Source organism: Nelusetta ayraudi, unplaced genomic scaffold, assembly GCF_046127955.1.
Source record: "Nelusetta ayraudi isolate G7.1 ecotype Tasmania unplaced genomic scaffold, CSIRO-AGI_Nayr_v1 ptg000110l, whole genome shotgun sequence".
Taxonomy (NCBI): domain Eukaryota; kingdom Metazoa; phylum Chordata; class Actinopteri; order Tetraodontiformes; family Monacanthidae; genus Nelusetta; species Nelusetta ayraudi.
In genome coordinates this window covers 595,279-612,500 of record NW_027466160.1, presented here as the reverse complement: position 1 = coordinate 612,500, position 17,222 = coordinate 595,279, and the positions used below count along the sequence as shown (strand labels likewise).

Sequence of the window (17,222 nt, the reverse complement as noted above, 5' to 3'; positions counted from 1 at the left end):
CACTTCCCCCCCGACCCTGACGGTGTGTCTTTCCAAGCCGTGTGTGTGTGTGTGTGTGTGTGTGTGATGATCCGGTGATAAATGTACTATTTCACTGGAAGTGAAAACCCAAACCCAAACCCCAATGAAGGAACCATGTGACTTTAGAGAAGACATTCAAGATGTTAATCTCAAGCCGCATGACTCACCTTCCACACTGACACAACATGTGAACGGAAGCGGCTCAGTTAGGGCGCGCCCCCACAGCACCGCCTCGGCTCGCCTCACCTCGCCACGGTACAGTACGGTTGTAGAGCGCCCCCACTGGCCGCCACACGGTTGTAGGGGGCGCCGTTTTGGTACCTCAAGCGCCCAGGGTCCAAGCGAGACTAGGCGAGTTGAGTGGTGACGTCGCGACGAGCAGGGCACTGGATTGGCTCGGTGTTTTTGTCGATGTTCCCTCTCGGAGCGGACACCGACGCCAACTCGGAACTTCCGTGTTCGCCAGCGTGTTCAACCATATTCGCGAAAAGGACGAGCGGCAAACGGCGAAGCGCTCGGAACAAACCGAGTTGCTCCTGCGTGAGGCGCGTTGAGTTAGGGAATCCCAGGAGTCTCGAGACGAGAGGACATACGGATTGGTCGAGAGGACGTGGCTCTTGGCCGCGAGGAAGCCTCGAACACCGCGGCATGAAGTGGTCCTTGGCTCGCTGGGGCAGCTGTTTCAAATAAGGAGGCGTGTTTACCGTCTGTTTGTGTTTAAATAAATGCTATTTCCCGTTGTATCTGTCTCGTGTTTACTTTTGGTGAAGATACAAAGGTTGAACTACACCTTTACTCTCCCAGAAAACCAAACCAGAAATGATAAATGTTGCCTGCATAAATGATCAACTGTGATTTCAGTGAGGGAAACTGTCAGACCGAGCAGCAGCTATGAAACAACTTCTGCTTTGTCCATCGCTGCGCTGTCGTGTATCGCACAGAAATAATGCCGTCGAAAACATTGTCCCGCTTTACCGCCTAGACTCCGCCCACGGTCTCGTGGACCCGGGGCTGTGGGGACACAATCGAACCGTGGCGTGGCGCGGCGTGGCGTGGCGAGGCGACGCGGTGCTATGGGGACGCGCCCTTAGCCCGGTGTTTGCATGTTTCTCAAAAAGTAACCCTTGGCTTTTAATCTCAGAGTGTTTCCGGCCCATGATTGGTCACGCACACACACGCTCACTTCCTGGTTGATGTTGAGTTTCCTAGCGTTGCCACGCAGCCGCAGCTGCTCTCACTTCAGTCACTTCACACTCTGTGGTTAGCTGCTGTGCAAAACATTTATTTTCACACTTCTTACAAGGTGTCAAGACACAATGAACAATAAATAATTTCCGCTGACATTTCCGTCAGCCCACTTAGCTCTCTGCCAAATATATTAAGTCTCCTCATCCTAATAAATTAAACTCATAAATAGTTTTTAGTTACTTACTTAATGAATTTAAAGAAACTAAACATTCAATGCAAGGAAATCAACTAACGCAGTGCAGTGCAGTTGCTCTCAGTGCTGTTTCTAAAAAACGTTTTTCCTCTTCAAACGTCGATTTTGATGCTCGCCGTCGTTTCGTTGATTTATTCTGCGGCCGTGCTGGAACCATCGCTGCTCCTCGACGACACGGTTTCCTCCTCAGACTGGAGGGAGGTGGGAGGAGGAGAGGAGGAGGAGGAGGTGAAAGAGGGGGAAGAGGAGGAGAGGAGGGAGGAGGAGGAGGAGGAGAAAGAGGGGGAAATGGAGGAGAGGAGGGAGAAGGAAGAGGAGGAGGAGGAGGAGGAGGGAGTGGTGGACGCCAACGGGAGGGAGGTGGAGGAAGAAGAGGAGACGGAGGAGGAAGAGGAGACGGAGGAGGGAGTAGAGGATGATGGTGGGGGTGAAGAGGAGGTGGAGGAGGAGGAGGAGGTGGAGGTGATGATGGACAGGAGGGAGGCGGCAGAAGAAGGGGGCGCCCTCGCTGCCTGAATGGCCTGAGCCTTGGCTCTGCTGCGGAAGAGAAGAAGCAGAGGAGGAAGGTGAACGGAACGATCACCCGAGTGACTCGCTGACTCACTGAGCCACTGACTCAGCGGCTGACTGATCCGAAGGCCGACTCACCGGAACTCCCTGATCTTGCGTTGGACCCAGGGGGCGTTGACCTGGCTGCAGAACAGACCTCGGTCCGTCTGGAAGCTGCAGCAGCAGCAGAGACACGCAAACATCATCGTCAGCAACACACAAACACACCAAACACACACACACACACACAACTGTCAGTTGACCCACATGACGGCCGGGACGCAGGCACCACTGCGAGGCTGCACCATGTAGCCTGTGATTGGCTCAATGATGGGCTCCCTGTTGACCTTCTCGCAGCAGGACGCCAGCTTCTCTGGAGGCACTGCGGTTACACACACACACACACACACACATACAGATCAGGACGAGTCCAATGAGTTTTTCCTTCTGGCGTGTCAGTGATGGATGTCAGCCGTTACCTGCCGACGCTGAGCGGATGGCGGCCGCCACCAGGACGGCGGCGAGCAGCGGGAACGTCCTCAACACACACACACAACCGAGCGTCTTCATCGTCCACTGAGCGCTGGGAACCGTCGGGGCTCTTCTTCCTTCCTCACCTTCTGCGGAGGCTGCAATGACTGGAGCTGCGGGCGCCTCCAGTTTTAAGACCTCAGAAAGCAGAAGTGAAGCCTGCTGGTGGTTTTGGCCTGGATCTGCTGCTGCTGCGAAGGGAGTTTTCATCAGATGACCGGCCGCCATGTCATGAGGCGCTTTTCTTCATCACGGTCACTCTGGAAAGTGAAGTCATGGATTTTCTTTTAAAATTATCTTCAAAAGGAAGGAAGGAAGCGCTGAGCTGTTCTGGAAAGTTCCAAGCAGCTGTGGAGTCAGTAATTAGCAGCAGCAATAATGATACATTTTAATGATGAAGCACTCTTCATTCGGAAATCTCAAGGTGCTACAGATAAAAACAAACAGGAAAAACAGTGTGAATCAGCACAATGAAAACGAATGAAACTGAGAAGCGACCAACGCCAGCGGCTCTCCTCTCGTCGGGCTCGACCACTGCAAGCCTTTCTCAACAAGAACCTTTTCAGGCCTGTTTTAAAAGAGTCCAGAATGTGTTGAGCTCTCAGCTGGGCGGGGGAGACTTTAGGCTCTGTGCCCCCTGGTGGAGAGTCTGGTGGGAGGAGGAGCAGGGCAGGCTGCCTGTGGGTCTGAGGGAGCGGGTGGAGGTTCATGGAGGGAAAAGTTCTTCTAGATGTGTCCAGATGGTCCAGTGATGAATGTGTGAGTGAGCAGCAGGAGTTTGTAGTTGATCCTGGTTGAGACAGGGAGCCGGCGCAGGGTGCATAGAATGGGTCTGGTGTGTTTGTGTTTTGGGACTCTCATTTGGACCCTGGCAGTGGTGGGGCGAAGTTTGCAGATGTTCCCGAGGTGATAGAACGATGTTCGCAAAGTGGTTTTACGTGGTTGTTGAAGGTGTGGTTGGGGTCAAACTGAGGTTGGCTGTCAGGACCAGCCAGTCCTTCACTGCTGGCCTAAACTGGCTGAGAAAAGTACATTTTCCCATCAATGTCATCATGAAGTTATCTTTTCCTGTTTTCCAATGTCCTCTTGGTTGCGCTGCTTCCATCGTTGTTGTTTTTATCCAATCATATTTCAACTAGCCTGTGTTGTCAGGTCCTATGAAATCGGCCTGAGGCTCCTGTTGGCTGACAGTGAACGCACCACAGTCAGTTGTGAGTGCGATGCCAGGACGAGCTAGCCCAAGTACCCCGGACTACTCTGGGATTCAAATGCGACAGCAACAAAGTGTTGCTCGACCCGGTCCCCTATGTGATGGTGATGTGACTTGTTAGCTAGTGTGATTCTCTATGGATTCTCAAGCTGAAGTGTCATATTGAGGGTAATATGAGGTGTTTTAATTTAGGGTGGACTGAATATGACGTCACTGATGGCCCGGGTATGAAATGCACTGCCCGCCACAGCTAGTTAGTTAGTGGAAACAGAGTCCTTGTCTTCCTCAGGAGAGCGTGAAGGTGAAATCACTGATGTCAACCATCACACCTCCTCTGTCTGGTCTGCTCTGTCTTCAGACCACATCCCACAGCACAGCACAGTGTCACAACAGGAAGGAGGACGAGAACGATGACAATATTCATTGTTTTTCATTGGACCACAACCATCATTCTGTGAGACTCTGCCAGATATTTCACCAACATATCCATCTTCCACACCTCCTCCCTCCGGCTCTCAGGGTCGCAGGGTTCACCCTTCGGCCCAGTGTTTGTCTGAAGTTCCAGGGGTCAAAGGTCGAATATGATCAGTCTGAGTCTGAGAGTGTTGGCAGCTAACTGGAAATAATCCATTTCAGCAGAATGCTTGTCAGTCCCCTTGATTGTTGGTTTATGGGCGGGTTCTAACAGATTCAATCCACTTCCTGCTCGATAAACCTACATTTGACTTTTGAAGCCACCTTCACCTTCACCCAGGAGTCCTGGATGTGAACCACAGGAGGAGAAGAAGATTTTTGATTTTTACTACCACAGTTTTATTTTATTTATTTTCCACTGGGACACAACAACAAAAAAATCTTATTTTCTGCAAAGAAATAAAGGTTTGTTAATGCATAAAACCACACAGATTGAAATATACACAGAAGAAGAAGAAGAAGAAGAAGAAGAAGGTTGTCAGAGTTCTGCTTGAAGGCCGTCCCACCAGGGACTGAGGTGGCCCCTCCCCCTGCTGGACCTCCAGTGGAAACACTGTCATCTTTGAAGTCAGATTCCCAGAAATGAAGGCTGCCTTCATGATTTCTGCACTGCACTTCTCCTCCGACTCCCCTGAACTCCTCAGTGGGGGTGTCTCTGCCCTCGGCCTCAAGACCACAACACACACACACTTGGTGCAAGTGTTTGTGTGAAAATCATCATCAACATCCTGCGTCTGACGGTGAAGAACCTGCAGCATGTGAACGTCTCCTACAGTCCAAAGTGGCCTTTGTCTTCTTGTTGCAAAGACCATTTGTGTTGTTGTTGTGTGTTTGCAGTGTTGTGTCCTAGAGGTGTATGTCTTTTTTAAGTCTTGATTTCCTCTCCTTTTATCATTTCATTGAATTGTTTGACTTTTTTTTTCTAAAAATCAACTTGTTGGGCCTTCTCATCTCTGAGTCTGAGTGCAACACAATAAAGCCCACGTGCAACAAAAGTCTGTGGTCAAACTTTTATTTCCAAAATCAAGGCAAGGTTTCAAGTGAAAATAAATACGAACTCAAGACATTTTGGCCTTTGCAGCTTTAAAACAGTTGATAAATAATCTCAGCAATAAATACATTTATGCTCGCACCAGCGCTTGAAAATAAAAGTAAACACATAAATAATAATAATTAGACTGCAAACAATTTGAAGAAACTAAATGTTCAACGTTGAATCTTAAAAATCCTCAGGTGTGTTCTGGGCCTTTTTCATCCTCGCCGGCCGCAGGTCCGACTCCTCCGTGCTTCAGGACGGCAGGGGTGAGGATGGGAGGGAGGTGGTGGGAGTGAAGGTGGAGGAGGAGGAGGAGGAGGAGAAGGAGGACGACGACGACGCAGGAGAGGCTGAGAGACCGGAGACGGTCGGCCACGGACCTGCGGATGCCCGAACCTTGGCTTTCCTGTTGGACAGTAGGAAGAAGCAAAACATGGATCAGTGCCGGGGAGGAGGTGAAGAGGAGGAGGAGAAGCAGTGAGGAGGAGGTGAAGCAGGGAGGAGGAGGTGAAGCAGGAGGAGGAGGTGAAGCTCCTCTGGCTGCACTCACTCGAAGGCCTGGATCTTGTGACGAACCCAGCGAGCCGTCAGCTGACTGCAGAACAAACCTTTGGCTGTCTGGAAGCTGCAGGGAAACACACTCAGGTCAGCACACAACTGTGAGGAGGTGGAGGAGGAGGAGGAGCAGGAGCAGGAGGTGGAGGGGAAGATGGAGGTGTGACTCACATGACGGCCGTCACACAGGAGCCTGCACGTTTCTGGATCATGTACCCTGTGATGTCATCGCTGATCACCTGCCTGTTGACTGACCTGCAGCAGGTGGCCAGTTTCTCACCTGCAGACACAACAAACACCGTCACATCTCCTTCCTCTTCCTCTCCCTCTCCCTCTCTCTCTCTCTCTCTATCTCTCCTCACCTATGGGTCCTGACTGGACCAGAGCCACCAGCACCGCCACCAGCACCACCATCAGGTTGAAGTGTCGGGTCATTGCTGCAGTCAGATGATGTGATGATCTTCTTCTTCTTCTTCTTCTTCTTCTTCTTCGTCTTCGTCTTCGTCTTCTCCTCTCAGTGTGTGAGCTGCTCTCTGATGGCTGGACTGGCAGCTCGGACACTTTAAGCTGTGAAAAGCAGAAGTGGCACCTCCGGTTGGTCAGGGCACCCCTCCTCTTTCCCCTCCTCCTCCTTCCTCTTCTTCTTTTTCTTCTGAATGGATGAGTGACTCCCTGACCGCTGTTTCCATGAAGCAAGCACCGCTTCCTGCAAAGAGGAACCACTTTCTTCATTCATCTCCTTCACAGAACCGGAGTCACGTGAGGCCCATGTGGTCATCAGTCAAAAAGTCAAGTCAGCAGTGCAGGATTCTGTGGGGCTTTTCATTCATTTTTCATCCTTCATGGAGAAAAAAGTTTTGAGAATTTGAGGCTTTTGGGGAAGTGACAGCGGAGAAGGAAGCAGTCCTCGGCTCTAAGGGTTTCAGTGGTTTTGGACCGGATGTGTCAGCGACATGCCTCAACATGCTGCCGAGGGCTTCTGCCAGTTCAGCTGCATGAGAAATAATTACCAGACAACATAAATAAATTATAATAAATAATATAATAACTAATAACAATGGCGCAGTGGTTAGCTCTGCTGCCTCACAGCAAGAAGGTTGTGGGTTTGATTCCAGGCCTGGGGCCTGTCTGTGTGGATTTTGCAGGTTCTCTCTGTGTCTGCTGGTTCTCCCTGTGTCTGCTGGTTCTTCCTGTGTCTGCTGGTTCTCCCTGTGTCTGCTGGTTGTCTCTGTGTCTGCTGGTTCTCCCTGTGTCTGCTGGTTCTCTCCAGGTTCTCCCTGTGTCTGCTGGTTCTCTCTGTGTCTGCTGGTTCTCTCCAGGTTCTCCCTGTGTCTGCTGGTTCTCTCTGTGTCTGCTGGTTCTCCCTGTGTCTGCTGGTTCTCCCTGTGTCTGCTGGTTCTTCCTGTGTCTGCTGGTTCTCTCTGTGTCTGCTGGTTCTCTCCAGGTTCTCTCTGTGTCTGCTGGTTCTCTCTGTGTCTGCTGGTTCTCTCCAGGTTCTTCCTGTGTCTGCTGGTTCTCTCTGTGTCTGCTTGGTTCTCTCTGTGTTTGCTAGTTCTCTCCAGGTTCTCTCTGTGTCTGCTGGTTCTCTCTGTGTCTGCTGGTTCTCTCTGTGTCTGCTGGTTCTCTCCAGGTTATCTCTGTGTCTGCTGGTTCTCTCCAGGTTCTTCCTGTGTCTGCTGGTTCTCTCTGTGTCTGCTGGTTCTCTCCAGGTTATCTCTGTGTCTGCTGGTTCTCTCCAGGTTCTTCCTGTGTCTGCTGGTTCTCTCTGAGTCTGCTGGTTCTCTCCAGGTTCTCTCTGTGTCTGCTGGTTCTCTCTGTGTCTGCTGGTTCTCTTAAGGTTCTCTCTGTGTCTGCTGGGTTCTCTCCATGTTCTCCCTGAGTCTGCTGGTTCTCTCCAGGTTCTCTCTGTATCTGCTGGTTCTCTTAAGGTTCTCTCTGTGTCTGCTGGGTTCTCTCCATGTTCTCTCTGTATCTGCTGGGTTCTCTTAAGGTTCTCCAGCTTCCTTCCACAAACCATAAATTGTCCTTAGGTGTGTGTGTGAGTGTGAATGGTTGTGTGTCTCTATGTGGCCCTAATAAAGTGACCACCGGTCCAGGGTGTCACCCTGCCTTCACCAAGAGAGCTGGGAGAGGCTCCAGCAGACCCCCGACACCCTGAGTGACGGAAGCTTCAGTGGGATCTCCCGTCTGGACTCTTGACTGCTGACTTCAGCACTTTAGACCAAAAAAAGAATTCTGAACAAACAAAAAGCAAAAAGCAAAATCTCAGCAGCTTTATTTAGAAAAACCCAACTTCCCTCTACTTTCCTTTTGGCCTTCTTCTGCTGCGAAGTTGCAACATCTCTGGGGTTTTCTGGGCAGTTTTACCTCAAATAGGTCAGCAGTGTGAAAAGAAACTGATGATGGAGGAGCAGGAGGAGGTGTAGTTCTTAACCAGTGATTTCCACCAAGCCCTTGACATGCAGCCACTCAAGTGAGCCAAAGCCTCCAAGCCGACAACACTTTTCTCATTGTTCACATTTGAGGAAAAATAATTGTCTTTTATTTTTCCTTGTGGATTCCTGAGGAGACGTCACATGACCTCCTGCCCTGTTGCTTGAGGCAGAGCCGAACTGAGCCTCTGGTCTGAGTCACATGACCTCGCCAATCAAAGAGCTCTATTTTCATGACTTGCCACTTTCCAGTGGAAGATTGTGGGTTTTTTTTCTTTTTCAAAAAGGATGTTTCTCTGTCAAACCGCTAGTTCCTTCCTGCTCGCCCCTGAACACACACACACACACACACACCCTGAAGAAAAGAGGAACAAATGTTGTGTGACAGAGTTTAGTAACGACGACTGGCTCATGTGCCTCCCGTCCAGTTTCCAGTTTCACACAACGCTGCCTCTGACGTCGACACATCTGGATGTTGATCATTGCTGGGAAGTGGACGGACTGGATGGATGGAGGCTCGTCAGCCGGCCCAGGAAGCGACAGCCGCACTACTTCCAGTGTGAGTGTGGGGATTGGTGAGATAATACCCAGCTCCAGTGAAGTTGGGAGCTCCCTGTCAAAGCTCATCAAAAAGACAATTATCAAGTTGAAGACGCTACAAAGACATTGAAGGAAGTTGCATTTTTAATTTCTGGTGGAAGTTGAGGAAAGGGAAGGAACTCATTGTCTAAGTTTAATCTTTCACTTCCTTCAAATCTCTGACTGCTTCTCCAGGGTTCAGACTGTGGAGGACTAAATGTTGACAGCAGTTTCGAGGTTGATTTGACTCTTTGTTTCCTGGTGGTGCTGCCACCAGTAGGGCAGAGGAAGAACTACGGCCGCGGCGTCCAACCTGTCTGAGGCCGATGCTGTGCTCTGACCTTGTGACCTTCGAAGCTCCTCACACTACAATTACAAACCCTCTGCCACCAATGACTGAATTCTGTGAGTGTTGGTGGCTCACAGAGGAAGACAGCTGATGGATATTGTACTCCGTGTTTTTGTTCGGCACAAATTTGAATATGTCATATTTTCTTTTTTTAATGTCACCAGTATGTAGCACTCACTTCCAAGAGTACATTCACTTTGGTAGATGTGGCCTGCGACTGCAGCTGTTCAATGAGGAAACCAGTTCAATTGAAGACCAGTACGGATGTTACACCGGTGTTGTATCGCCCTCCAGTTGTTTATTAGTGTATGACGTAAGATGTCAGTAGCAAGGGGCCGCATTAACCTGCTGAAGTGACTCACATCGCCCCCTTGTGTTGAGGAGGAGGACAGCAATTCGATTTTCTCTGTTGGATGCAAACTGGAACAAGGACGGAAGTCCAATTAGACGCTAAAACCAAAGTTTGAACATAGCTCGATTAAGCTGTGGATGTAAACGTAGTCAGTCACAGGGTTTCTCCTCAGACATGAGAGCAGGTAGCACAGAGACGCTTCTTTCTCCTCCTGCTCTTGTGTTTAGGAACATCAGATGCTTCTGTGTTTATGAAACGGCCAAAAGGTGGTGCAGCTACTTTCTCTGGAAAAACCTCTTCCTCCTCCACCGCCATGTGGTCTCCAGGAAGAGGTGTGTTAGCAAGTTCTGCAGAAAATGAAAATGCCTTGTCTTGCTTCCGTAAAGAGGCTTTGTGTTGCTTCACCACCTGTTACGTGATTGCTTCTGCTGCTTCTGCTGGTTTGTCTTGAATCTGGTGTCCACGTGTGAAGAATCCAAGAGTATAAGAAGACAAGAGGAGGGTGTGAAGAAAAGAAAAACCATGCTGCACTTGCTTTTAATGCCTTCATCTTTTTTATTATTGTTGGTGACACATTCTGTTAGAAACAACAAAACAATGTTATCCAAAAGTACTTTTGCAGAATGATCCTTTAAAGCTGGCCCAGATATTTTCAGGAAGTGGTGATCAAACTCTTGCCTCTTCGCACTTAGATGCACTTCACTGACCGCTGGGGGAAAACAAAAGTGGAGGGAAAGAAGAGTGAGATTTTTTGCCAGAGACTCTGTCGCCACCTTCTGGCTGCAAGTAGCACATAGTGACCGACCAGTTTCACCCTGGAATATTTTTCTGTCTGCCGGCTGAGCTCCAAGCTCTCATCTTTCAGGTACAACCCTCCTCCCTCCACCCGATTACAAAAGTTTCTCACCGTCTTCAGCTGCTTTTTGAGCCAAACAGAGTGTTTGCTGATGCACTGCCAAATGTCTGTCTGAGTGGTTTTCACTCTGAATGTGAGAAACACAATCATTCAATCACTTTGAGCACTTTTGCACAAAGTTTTCTAAACTGGTATCTTTGCATTTGTAAGAGCGTACACGTAGGCCTCCGTTGCACAGGGCCATCCCTTCCTCTGCCACTCGCACTCCACGATGTCCCCTGGGGCCCCGGGGTTGCCGCCGGGACAGCACCTGATCTTAGGTCCCACTGTGATGAAAAGAGAGACAGAACCACACACACAGAACCACAGGAAGGTTGTTAGAGGGAATCAACACTTCAGCCTAGTTGATTAAAAAGCAGCCAGAGTTACAGCGTTGATCCGCTGCGTTCCGATTGGTCGAGTCGACCGTCAGCGCGGCGGTGGCCAGCAGAAGGAGGAGGAGGAGGCTCGTCCACATCTTCATCCCCAACATGTCGTCACCCCAGGGAGCGATGATGCTGCTGCAGTCCTGTCCGAGGAGCACTGAGGCAGCGAGCCCACAACCAATTTATGCAGTTCCAGGTGCAGAAGAGGAAGTGCCGCCTGCCGTCATGACTCTGCTGCTGCTGCAGATCAACCCATGACAAACTCCCTGGTCTAGTTTATCTCATCTCAGGGTGAATGTGTCGCTTTCTGCACATCCTCCCAACACACACACACACCCTGAAGAAAAGAGGAACAAATGTTGTGTGACAGAGTTTAGTAATGACGACTGGCTCATGTGCCTCCCGTCCAGTTTCCAGTTTCACACAACGCTGCCTCTGACGTCGACACATCTGGATGTTGATCATTGCTGGGAAGTGGACGGACTGGATGGATGGAGGCTCGTCAGCCGGCCCAGGAAGCGACAGCCGCACTACTTCCAGTGTGAGTGTGGGGATTGGTGAGATAATACCCAGCTCCAGTGAAGTTGGGAGCTCCCTGTCAAAGCTCATCAAAAAGACAATTATCAAGTTGAAGACGCTACAAAGACATTGAAGGAAGTTGCATTTTTAATTTCTGGTGGAAGTTGAGGAAAGGGAAGGAACTCCTCCTGGTCCTCAGTCAGTGTGACTGTGTTTTTACGACACCTGAGAAAACCAAGTTATTGTCTCAGGCTGACTGTGACTGGACAACTGAAGTGCATTAAACGTGTTAGTCCGACTAAAACCAGAGTTGGATCCATGAAGTGTTTCAAAGTCTTTCATTACCGTCGTATTTTCTACTTCTATTTATCAAGACAATTAAAAGAGTCCGCAGATACATTTCATTGCTTTTACTGAAGCTCCTCACACTACAATTGCAAACCCTCTCCCACCAGTGACTTCCTTTCTGTGAGTGTTGGTGGCTCACAGAGGAAGACAGCTGATATTCCCGCCAGCAATTTGATTTTAGGATTTTGGGAAATTAAAGATGCCTTGTCTTGCTTCCGTAAAGAGGCTTTGTGTTGCTTCACCACCTGTTGCGTTATCTTTTCTGCTGGTTTGTCTTGAATCTGGTGTCCACACGGGAAGAATCCAAGAGTATAAGAAGACAAGAGGAGGGTGTGAAGAAAAGAAAAACCATGCTGCACTTGCTTTTAATGCCTTCATCTTTTTTATTATTGTTGGTGACACATTCTGTTAGAAACAACAAAACAATGTTATCCAAAAGTACTTTTGCAGAATGATCCTTTAAAGCTGGCCCAGATATTTTCAGGAAGTGGTGATCAAACTCTTGCCTCTTCGCACTTAGATGCACTTCACTGGCCGCTGGGGGAAAACAAAAGTGGAGGGAAAGAAGAGTGAGATTTTTTGCCAGAGACTCTGTCGCCACCTTCTGGCTGCAAGTAGCACATAGTGACCGACCAGTTTCACCCTGGAATATTTTTCTGTCTGCCGGCTGAGCTCCAAGCTCTCATCTTTCAGGTACAACCCTCCTCCCTCCACCCGATTACAAAGGTTTCTCACCGTCTTCAGCTGGTTTTTGAGCCAAACAGAGTCTTTGCTGATGCACTGCCAAATGTCTGTCTGAGTGGTTTTCACTCTGAATGTGAGAAACACAATCATTCAATCACTTTGAGCACTTTTGCACAAAGTTTTCTAAACTGGTATCTTTGCATTTGTAAGAACGTACACGTAGGTCTCCGTTGCACAGGGCCATCCCTTCCTCTGCCACTCGCACTCCACGATGTCCCCTGGGGCCCCGGGGTTGCCGCCGGGACAGCACCTGATCTTAGGTCCCACTGTGATGAAAAGAGAGACAGAACCACACACACAGAACCACAGGAAGGTTGTTAGAGGGAATCAACACTTCAGTCTAGTTGATTAAAAAGCAGCCAGAGTTACAGCGTTTATCCGCTGCGTTCCGATTGGTCGAGTCGACCGTCAGCGCGGCGGTGGCCAGCAGGAGGAGGAGGAGGAGGCTCGTCGACATCTTCATCCCCAACATGTCGTCACCCCAGGGAGCGATGATGCTGCTGCAGTCCTGTCCGAGGAGCACTGAGGCAGCGAGCCCACAACCAATTTATGCAGTTCCAGGTGCAGAAGAGGAAGTGCCGCCTGCCGTCATGACTCTGCTGCTGCTGCAGATCAACCCATGACAAACTCCCTGGTCTAGTTTATCTCATCTCAGGGTGAATGTGTCGCTTTCTGCACATCCTCCCAACACACACACACACCCTGAAGAAAAGAGGAACAAATGTTGTGTGACAGAGTTTAGTAACGACGACTGGCTCATGTGCCTCCCGTCCAGTTTCCAGTTTCACACAACGCTGCCTCTGACGTCGACACATCTGGATGTTGATCATTGCTGGGAAGTGGACGGACTGGATGGATGGAGGCTCGTCAGCCGGCCCAGGAAGCGACAGCCGCACTACTTCCAGTGTGAGTGTGGGGATTGGTGAGATAATACCCAGCTCCAGTGAAGTTGGGAGCTCCCTGTCAAAGCTCATCAAAAAGACAATTATCAAGTTGAAGACGCTACAAAGACATTGAAGGAAGTTGCATTTTTAATTTCTGGTGGAAGTTGAGGAAAGGGAAGGAACTCCTCCTGGTCCTCAGTCAGTGTGACTGTGTTTTTACGACACCTGAGAAAACCAAGTTATTGTCTCAGGCTGACTGTGACTGGACAACTGAAGTGCATTAAACGTGTTAGTCCGACTAAAACCAGAGTTGGATCCATGAAGTGTTTCAAAGTCTTTCATTACCGTCATATTTTCTACTTCTATTTATCAAGACAATTAAAAGAGTCCGCAGATACATTTCATTGCTTTTACTGAAGCTCCTCACACTACAATTGCAAACCCTCTCCCACCAGTGACTTCCTTTCTGTGAGTGTTGGTGGCTCACAGAGGAAGACAGCTGATATTCCCGCCAGCAATTTGATTTTAGGATTTTGGGAAATTAAAGATGCCTTGTCTTGCTTCCGTAAAGAGGCTTTGTGTTGCTTCACCACCTGTTGCGTTATCTTTTCTGCTGGTTTGTCTTGAATCTGGTGTCCACACGGGAAGAATCCAAGAGTATAAGAAGACAAGAGGAGGGTGTGAAGAAAAGAAAAACCATGCTGCACTTGCTTTTAATGCCTTCATCTTTTTTATTATTGTTGGTGACACATTCTGTTAGAAACAACAAAACAATGTTATCCAAAAGTACTTTTGCAGAATGATCCTTTAAAGCTGGCCCAGATATTTTCAGGAAGTGGTGATCAAACTCTTGCCTCTTCGCACTTAGATGCACTTCACTGGCCGCTGGGGGAAAACAAAAGTGGAGGGAAAGAAGAGTGAGATTTTTTGCCAGAGAGACTCTGTCGCCACCTTCTGGCTGCAAGTAGCACATAGTGACCGACCAGTTTCACCCTGGAATATTTTTCTGTCTGCCGGCTGAGCTCCAAGCTCTCATCTTTCAGGTACAACCCTCCTCCCTCCACCCGATTACAAAGGTTTCTCACCGTCTTCAGCTGGTTTTTGAGCCAAACAGAGTCTATGCTGATGCACTGCCAAATGTCTGTCTGAGTGGTTTTCACTCTGAATGTGAGAAACACAATCATTCAATCACTTTGAGCACTTTTGCACAAAGTTTTCTAAACTGGTATCTTTGCATTTGTAAGAGCGTACACGTAGGTCTCCGTTGCACAGGGCCATCCCTTCCTCTGCCACTTGCACTCCACGATGTCCCCTGGGGCCCCGAGGGCTCCGCCGGGACAGCACCTGATCTTAGGTCCCACTGTGATGAAAAGAGAGACAGAACCACACACACAGAACCACAGGAAGGTTGTTAGAGGGAATCAACACTTCAGTCTAGTTGATTAAAAAGCAGCCAGAGTTACAGCGTTTATCCGCTGCGTTCAGATTGGTCGAGTCGACCGTCAGCGCGGCGGTGGCCAGCAGGAGGAGGAGGAGGAGGCTCGTCCACATCTTCATCCCCAACATGTCGTCACCCCAGGGAGCGATGATGCTGCTGCAGTCCTGTCCGAGGAGCACTGAGGCAGCGAGCCCACAACCAATTTATGCAGTTCCAGGTGCAGAAGAGGAAGTGCCGCCTGCCGTCATGACTCTGCTGCTGCTGCAGATCAACCCATGACAAACTCCCTGGTCTAGTTTATCTCATCTCAGGGTGAATGTGTCGCTTTCTGCACATCCTCCCAACACACACACACACCCTGAAGAAAAGAGGAACAAATGTTGTGTGACAGAGTTTAGTAACGACGACTGGCTCATGTGCCTCCCGTCCAGTTTCCAGTTTCACACAACGCTGCCTCTGACATCGACACATCTGGATGTTGATCACTGCTGGGAAGTGGACGGACTGGATGGATGGAGGCTCGTCAGCCGGCCCAGGAAGCGACAGCCGCACTACTTCCAGTGTGAGTGTGGGGATTGGTGAGATAATACCCAGCTCCAGTGAAGTTGGGAGCTCCCTGTCAAAGCTCATCAAAAAGACAATTATCAAGTTGAAGACGCTACAAAGACATTGAAGGAAGTTGCATTTTTAATTTCTGGTGGAAGTTGAGGAAAGGGAAGGAACTCCTCCTGGTCCTCAGTCAGTGTGACTGTGTTTTTACGACACCTGAGAAAACCAAATTATTGTCTCAGGCTGACTGTGACTGGACAACTGAAGTGCATTAAACGTGTTAGTCCGACTAAAACCAGAGTTGGATCCATGAAGTGTTTCAAAGTCTTTCATTACCGTCGTATTTTCTACTTCTATTTATCAAGACAATTAAAAGAGTCCGCAGATACATTTCATTGCTTTTACTGAAGCTCCTCACACTACAATTGCAAACCCTCTCCCACCAGTGACTTCCTTTCTGTGAGTGTTGGTGGCTCACAGAGGAAGACAGCTGATATTCCCGCCAGCAATTTGATTTTAGGATTTTGGGAAATTAAAGATGCCTTGTCTTGCTTCCGTAAAGAGGCTTTGTGTTGCTTCACCACCTGTTGCGTTATCTTTTCTGCTGGTTTGTCTTGAATCTGGTGTCCACACGGGAAGAATCCAAGAGTATAAGAAGACAAGAGGAGGGTGTGAAGAAAAGAAAAACCATGCTGCACTTGCTTTTAATGCCTTCATCTTTTTTATTATTGTTGGTGACACATTCTGTTAGAAACAACAAAACAATGTTATCCAAAAGTACTTTTGCAGAATGATCCTTTAAAGCTGGCCCAGATATTTTCAGGAAGTGGTGATCAAACTCTTGCCTCTTCGCACTTAGTTGCACTTCACTGACCGCTGGGGGAAAACAAAAGTGGAGGGAAAGAAGAGTGAGATTTTTTGCCAGAGAGACTCTGTCGCCACCTTCTGGCTGCAAGTAGCACATAGTGACCGACCAGTTTCACCCTGGAATATTTTTCTGTCTGCCGGCTGAGCTCCAAGCTCTCATCTTTCAGGTACAACCCTCCTCCCTCCACCCGATTACAAAAGTTTCTCACCGTCTTCAGCTGCTTTTTGAGCCAAACAGAGTCTATGCTGATGCACTGCCAATTGTCTGTCTGAGTGGTTTTCACTCTGAATGTGAGAAACACAATCATTCAATCACTTTGAGCACTTTTGCACAAAGTTTTCTAAACTGGTATCTTTGCATTTGTAAGAACGTACAAGTAGGCCTCCGTTGCACAGAGCCGTCCCTTCCTCTTCCACTCGCACTCCACGATGTCCCCTGGGGCCCCGGGGTTGCCGCCGGGACAGCACATCATTGGTGGTCTCACTGTGATGAAAAGAGAGACAGAACCACACACACAGAACCACAGGAAGGTTGTTAGAGGGAATCAACACTTCAGTCTAGTTGATTAAAAAGCAGCCAGAGTTACAGCGTTGATCCGCTGCGTTCCGATTGGTCGAGTCGACCGTCAGCGCGGCGGTGGCCAGCAGGAGGAGGAGGAGGAGGCTCGTCGACATCTTCATCCCCAACATGTCGTCACCCCAGGGAGCGATGATGCTGCTGCAGTCCTGTCCGAGGAGCACTGAGGCAGCGAGCCCACAACCAATTTATGCAGTTCCAGGTGCAGAAGAGGAAGTGCCGCCTGCCGTCATGACTCTGCTGCTGCTGCAGATCAACCCATGATAAACTCCCTGGTCTAGTTTATCTCATCTCAGGGTGAATGTGTCGCTTTCTGCACATCCTCCCAACACACACACACACCCTGAAGAAAAGAGGAACAAATGTTGTGTGACAGAGTTTAGTAACGACGACTGGCTCATGTGCCTCCCGTCCAGTTTCCAGTTTCACACAACGCTGCCTCTGACGTCGACACATCTGGATGTTGATCATTGCTGGGAAGTGGAC

At 49.2% G+C, this 17,222-nt stretch overlaps 1 protein-coding gene across 1 annotated transcript; it reads right to left on the bottom strand.

The window, feature by feature from the left end:
- Positions 1–1,287: 1,287 nt before the first annotated feature.
- LOC142903456 (uncharacterized) lies at positions 1,288–2,663 on the bottom strand. The gene is made up of 5 exons (XM_076049077.1): positions 2,491–2,663; positions 2,279–2,393; positions 2,111–2,185; positions 1,769–1,999; positions 1,288–1,723 (listed from the first exon to the last, which is right to left on the bottom strand). The coding sequence occupies exons 1-5, from the start codon at positions 2,579–2,581 to the stop codon at positions 1,594–1,596; spliced, it is 642 nt and encodes a 213-aa protein (XP_075905192.1). The 5' UTR covers positions 2,582–2,663; the 3' UTR covers positions 1,288–1,593.
- Between the last annotated feature and the right edge of the window lie 14,559 nt (positions 2,664–17,222).

Coding starts and splice junctions, on each gene's coding strand:
- LOC142903456 (XM_076049077.1), bottom strand. CDS start 2,581: ATGAAGACGCTCGGTTGTGTGTGTGTGTTGAGGACGTTCCCGCTGCTC. Junction 2,394..2,490: donor CATCCGCTCAGCGTCGGCAG/GTAACGGCTGAC, acceptor GTGTAACCGCAG/TGCCTCCAGAGAAGCTGGCG. Junction 1,724..1,768: donor TCCTCCTCCTCCTCTTCCTT/CTCCCTCCTCTC, acceptor CTCCTCCTCCTC/CTCCCTCCTCTCCTCCTCTT.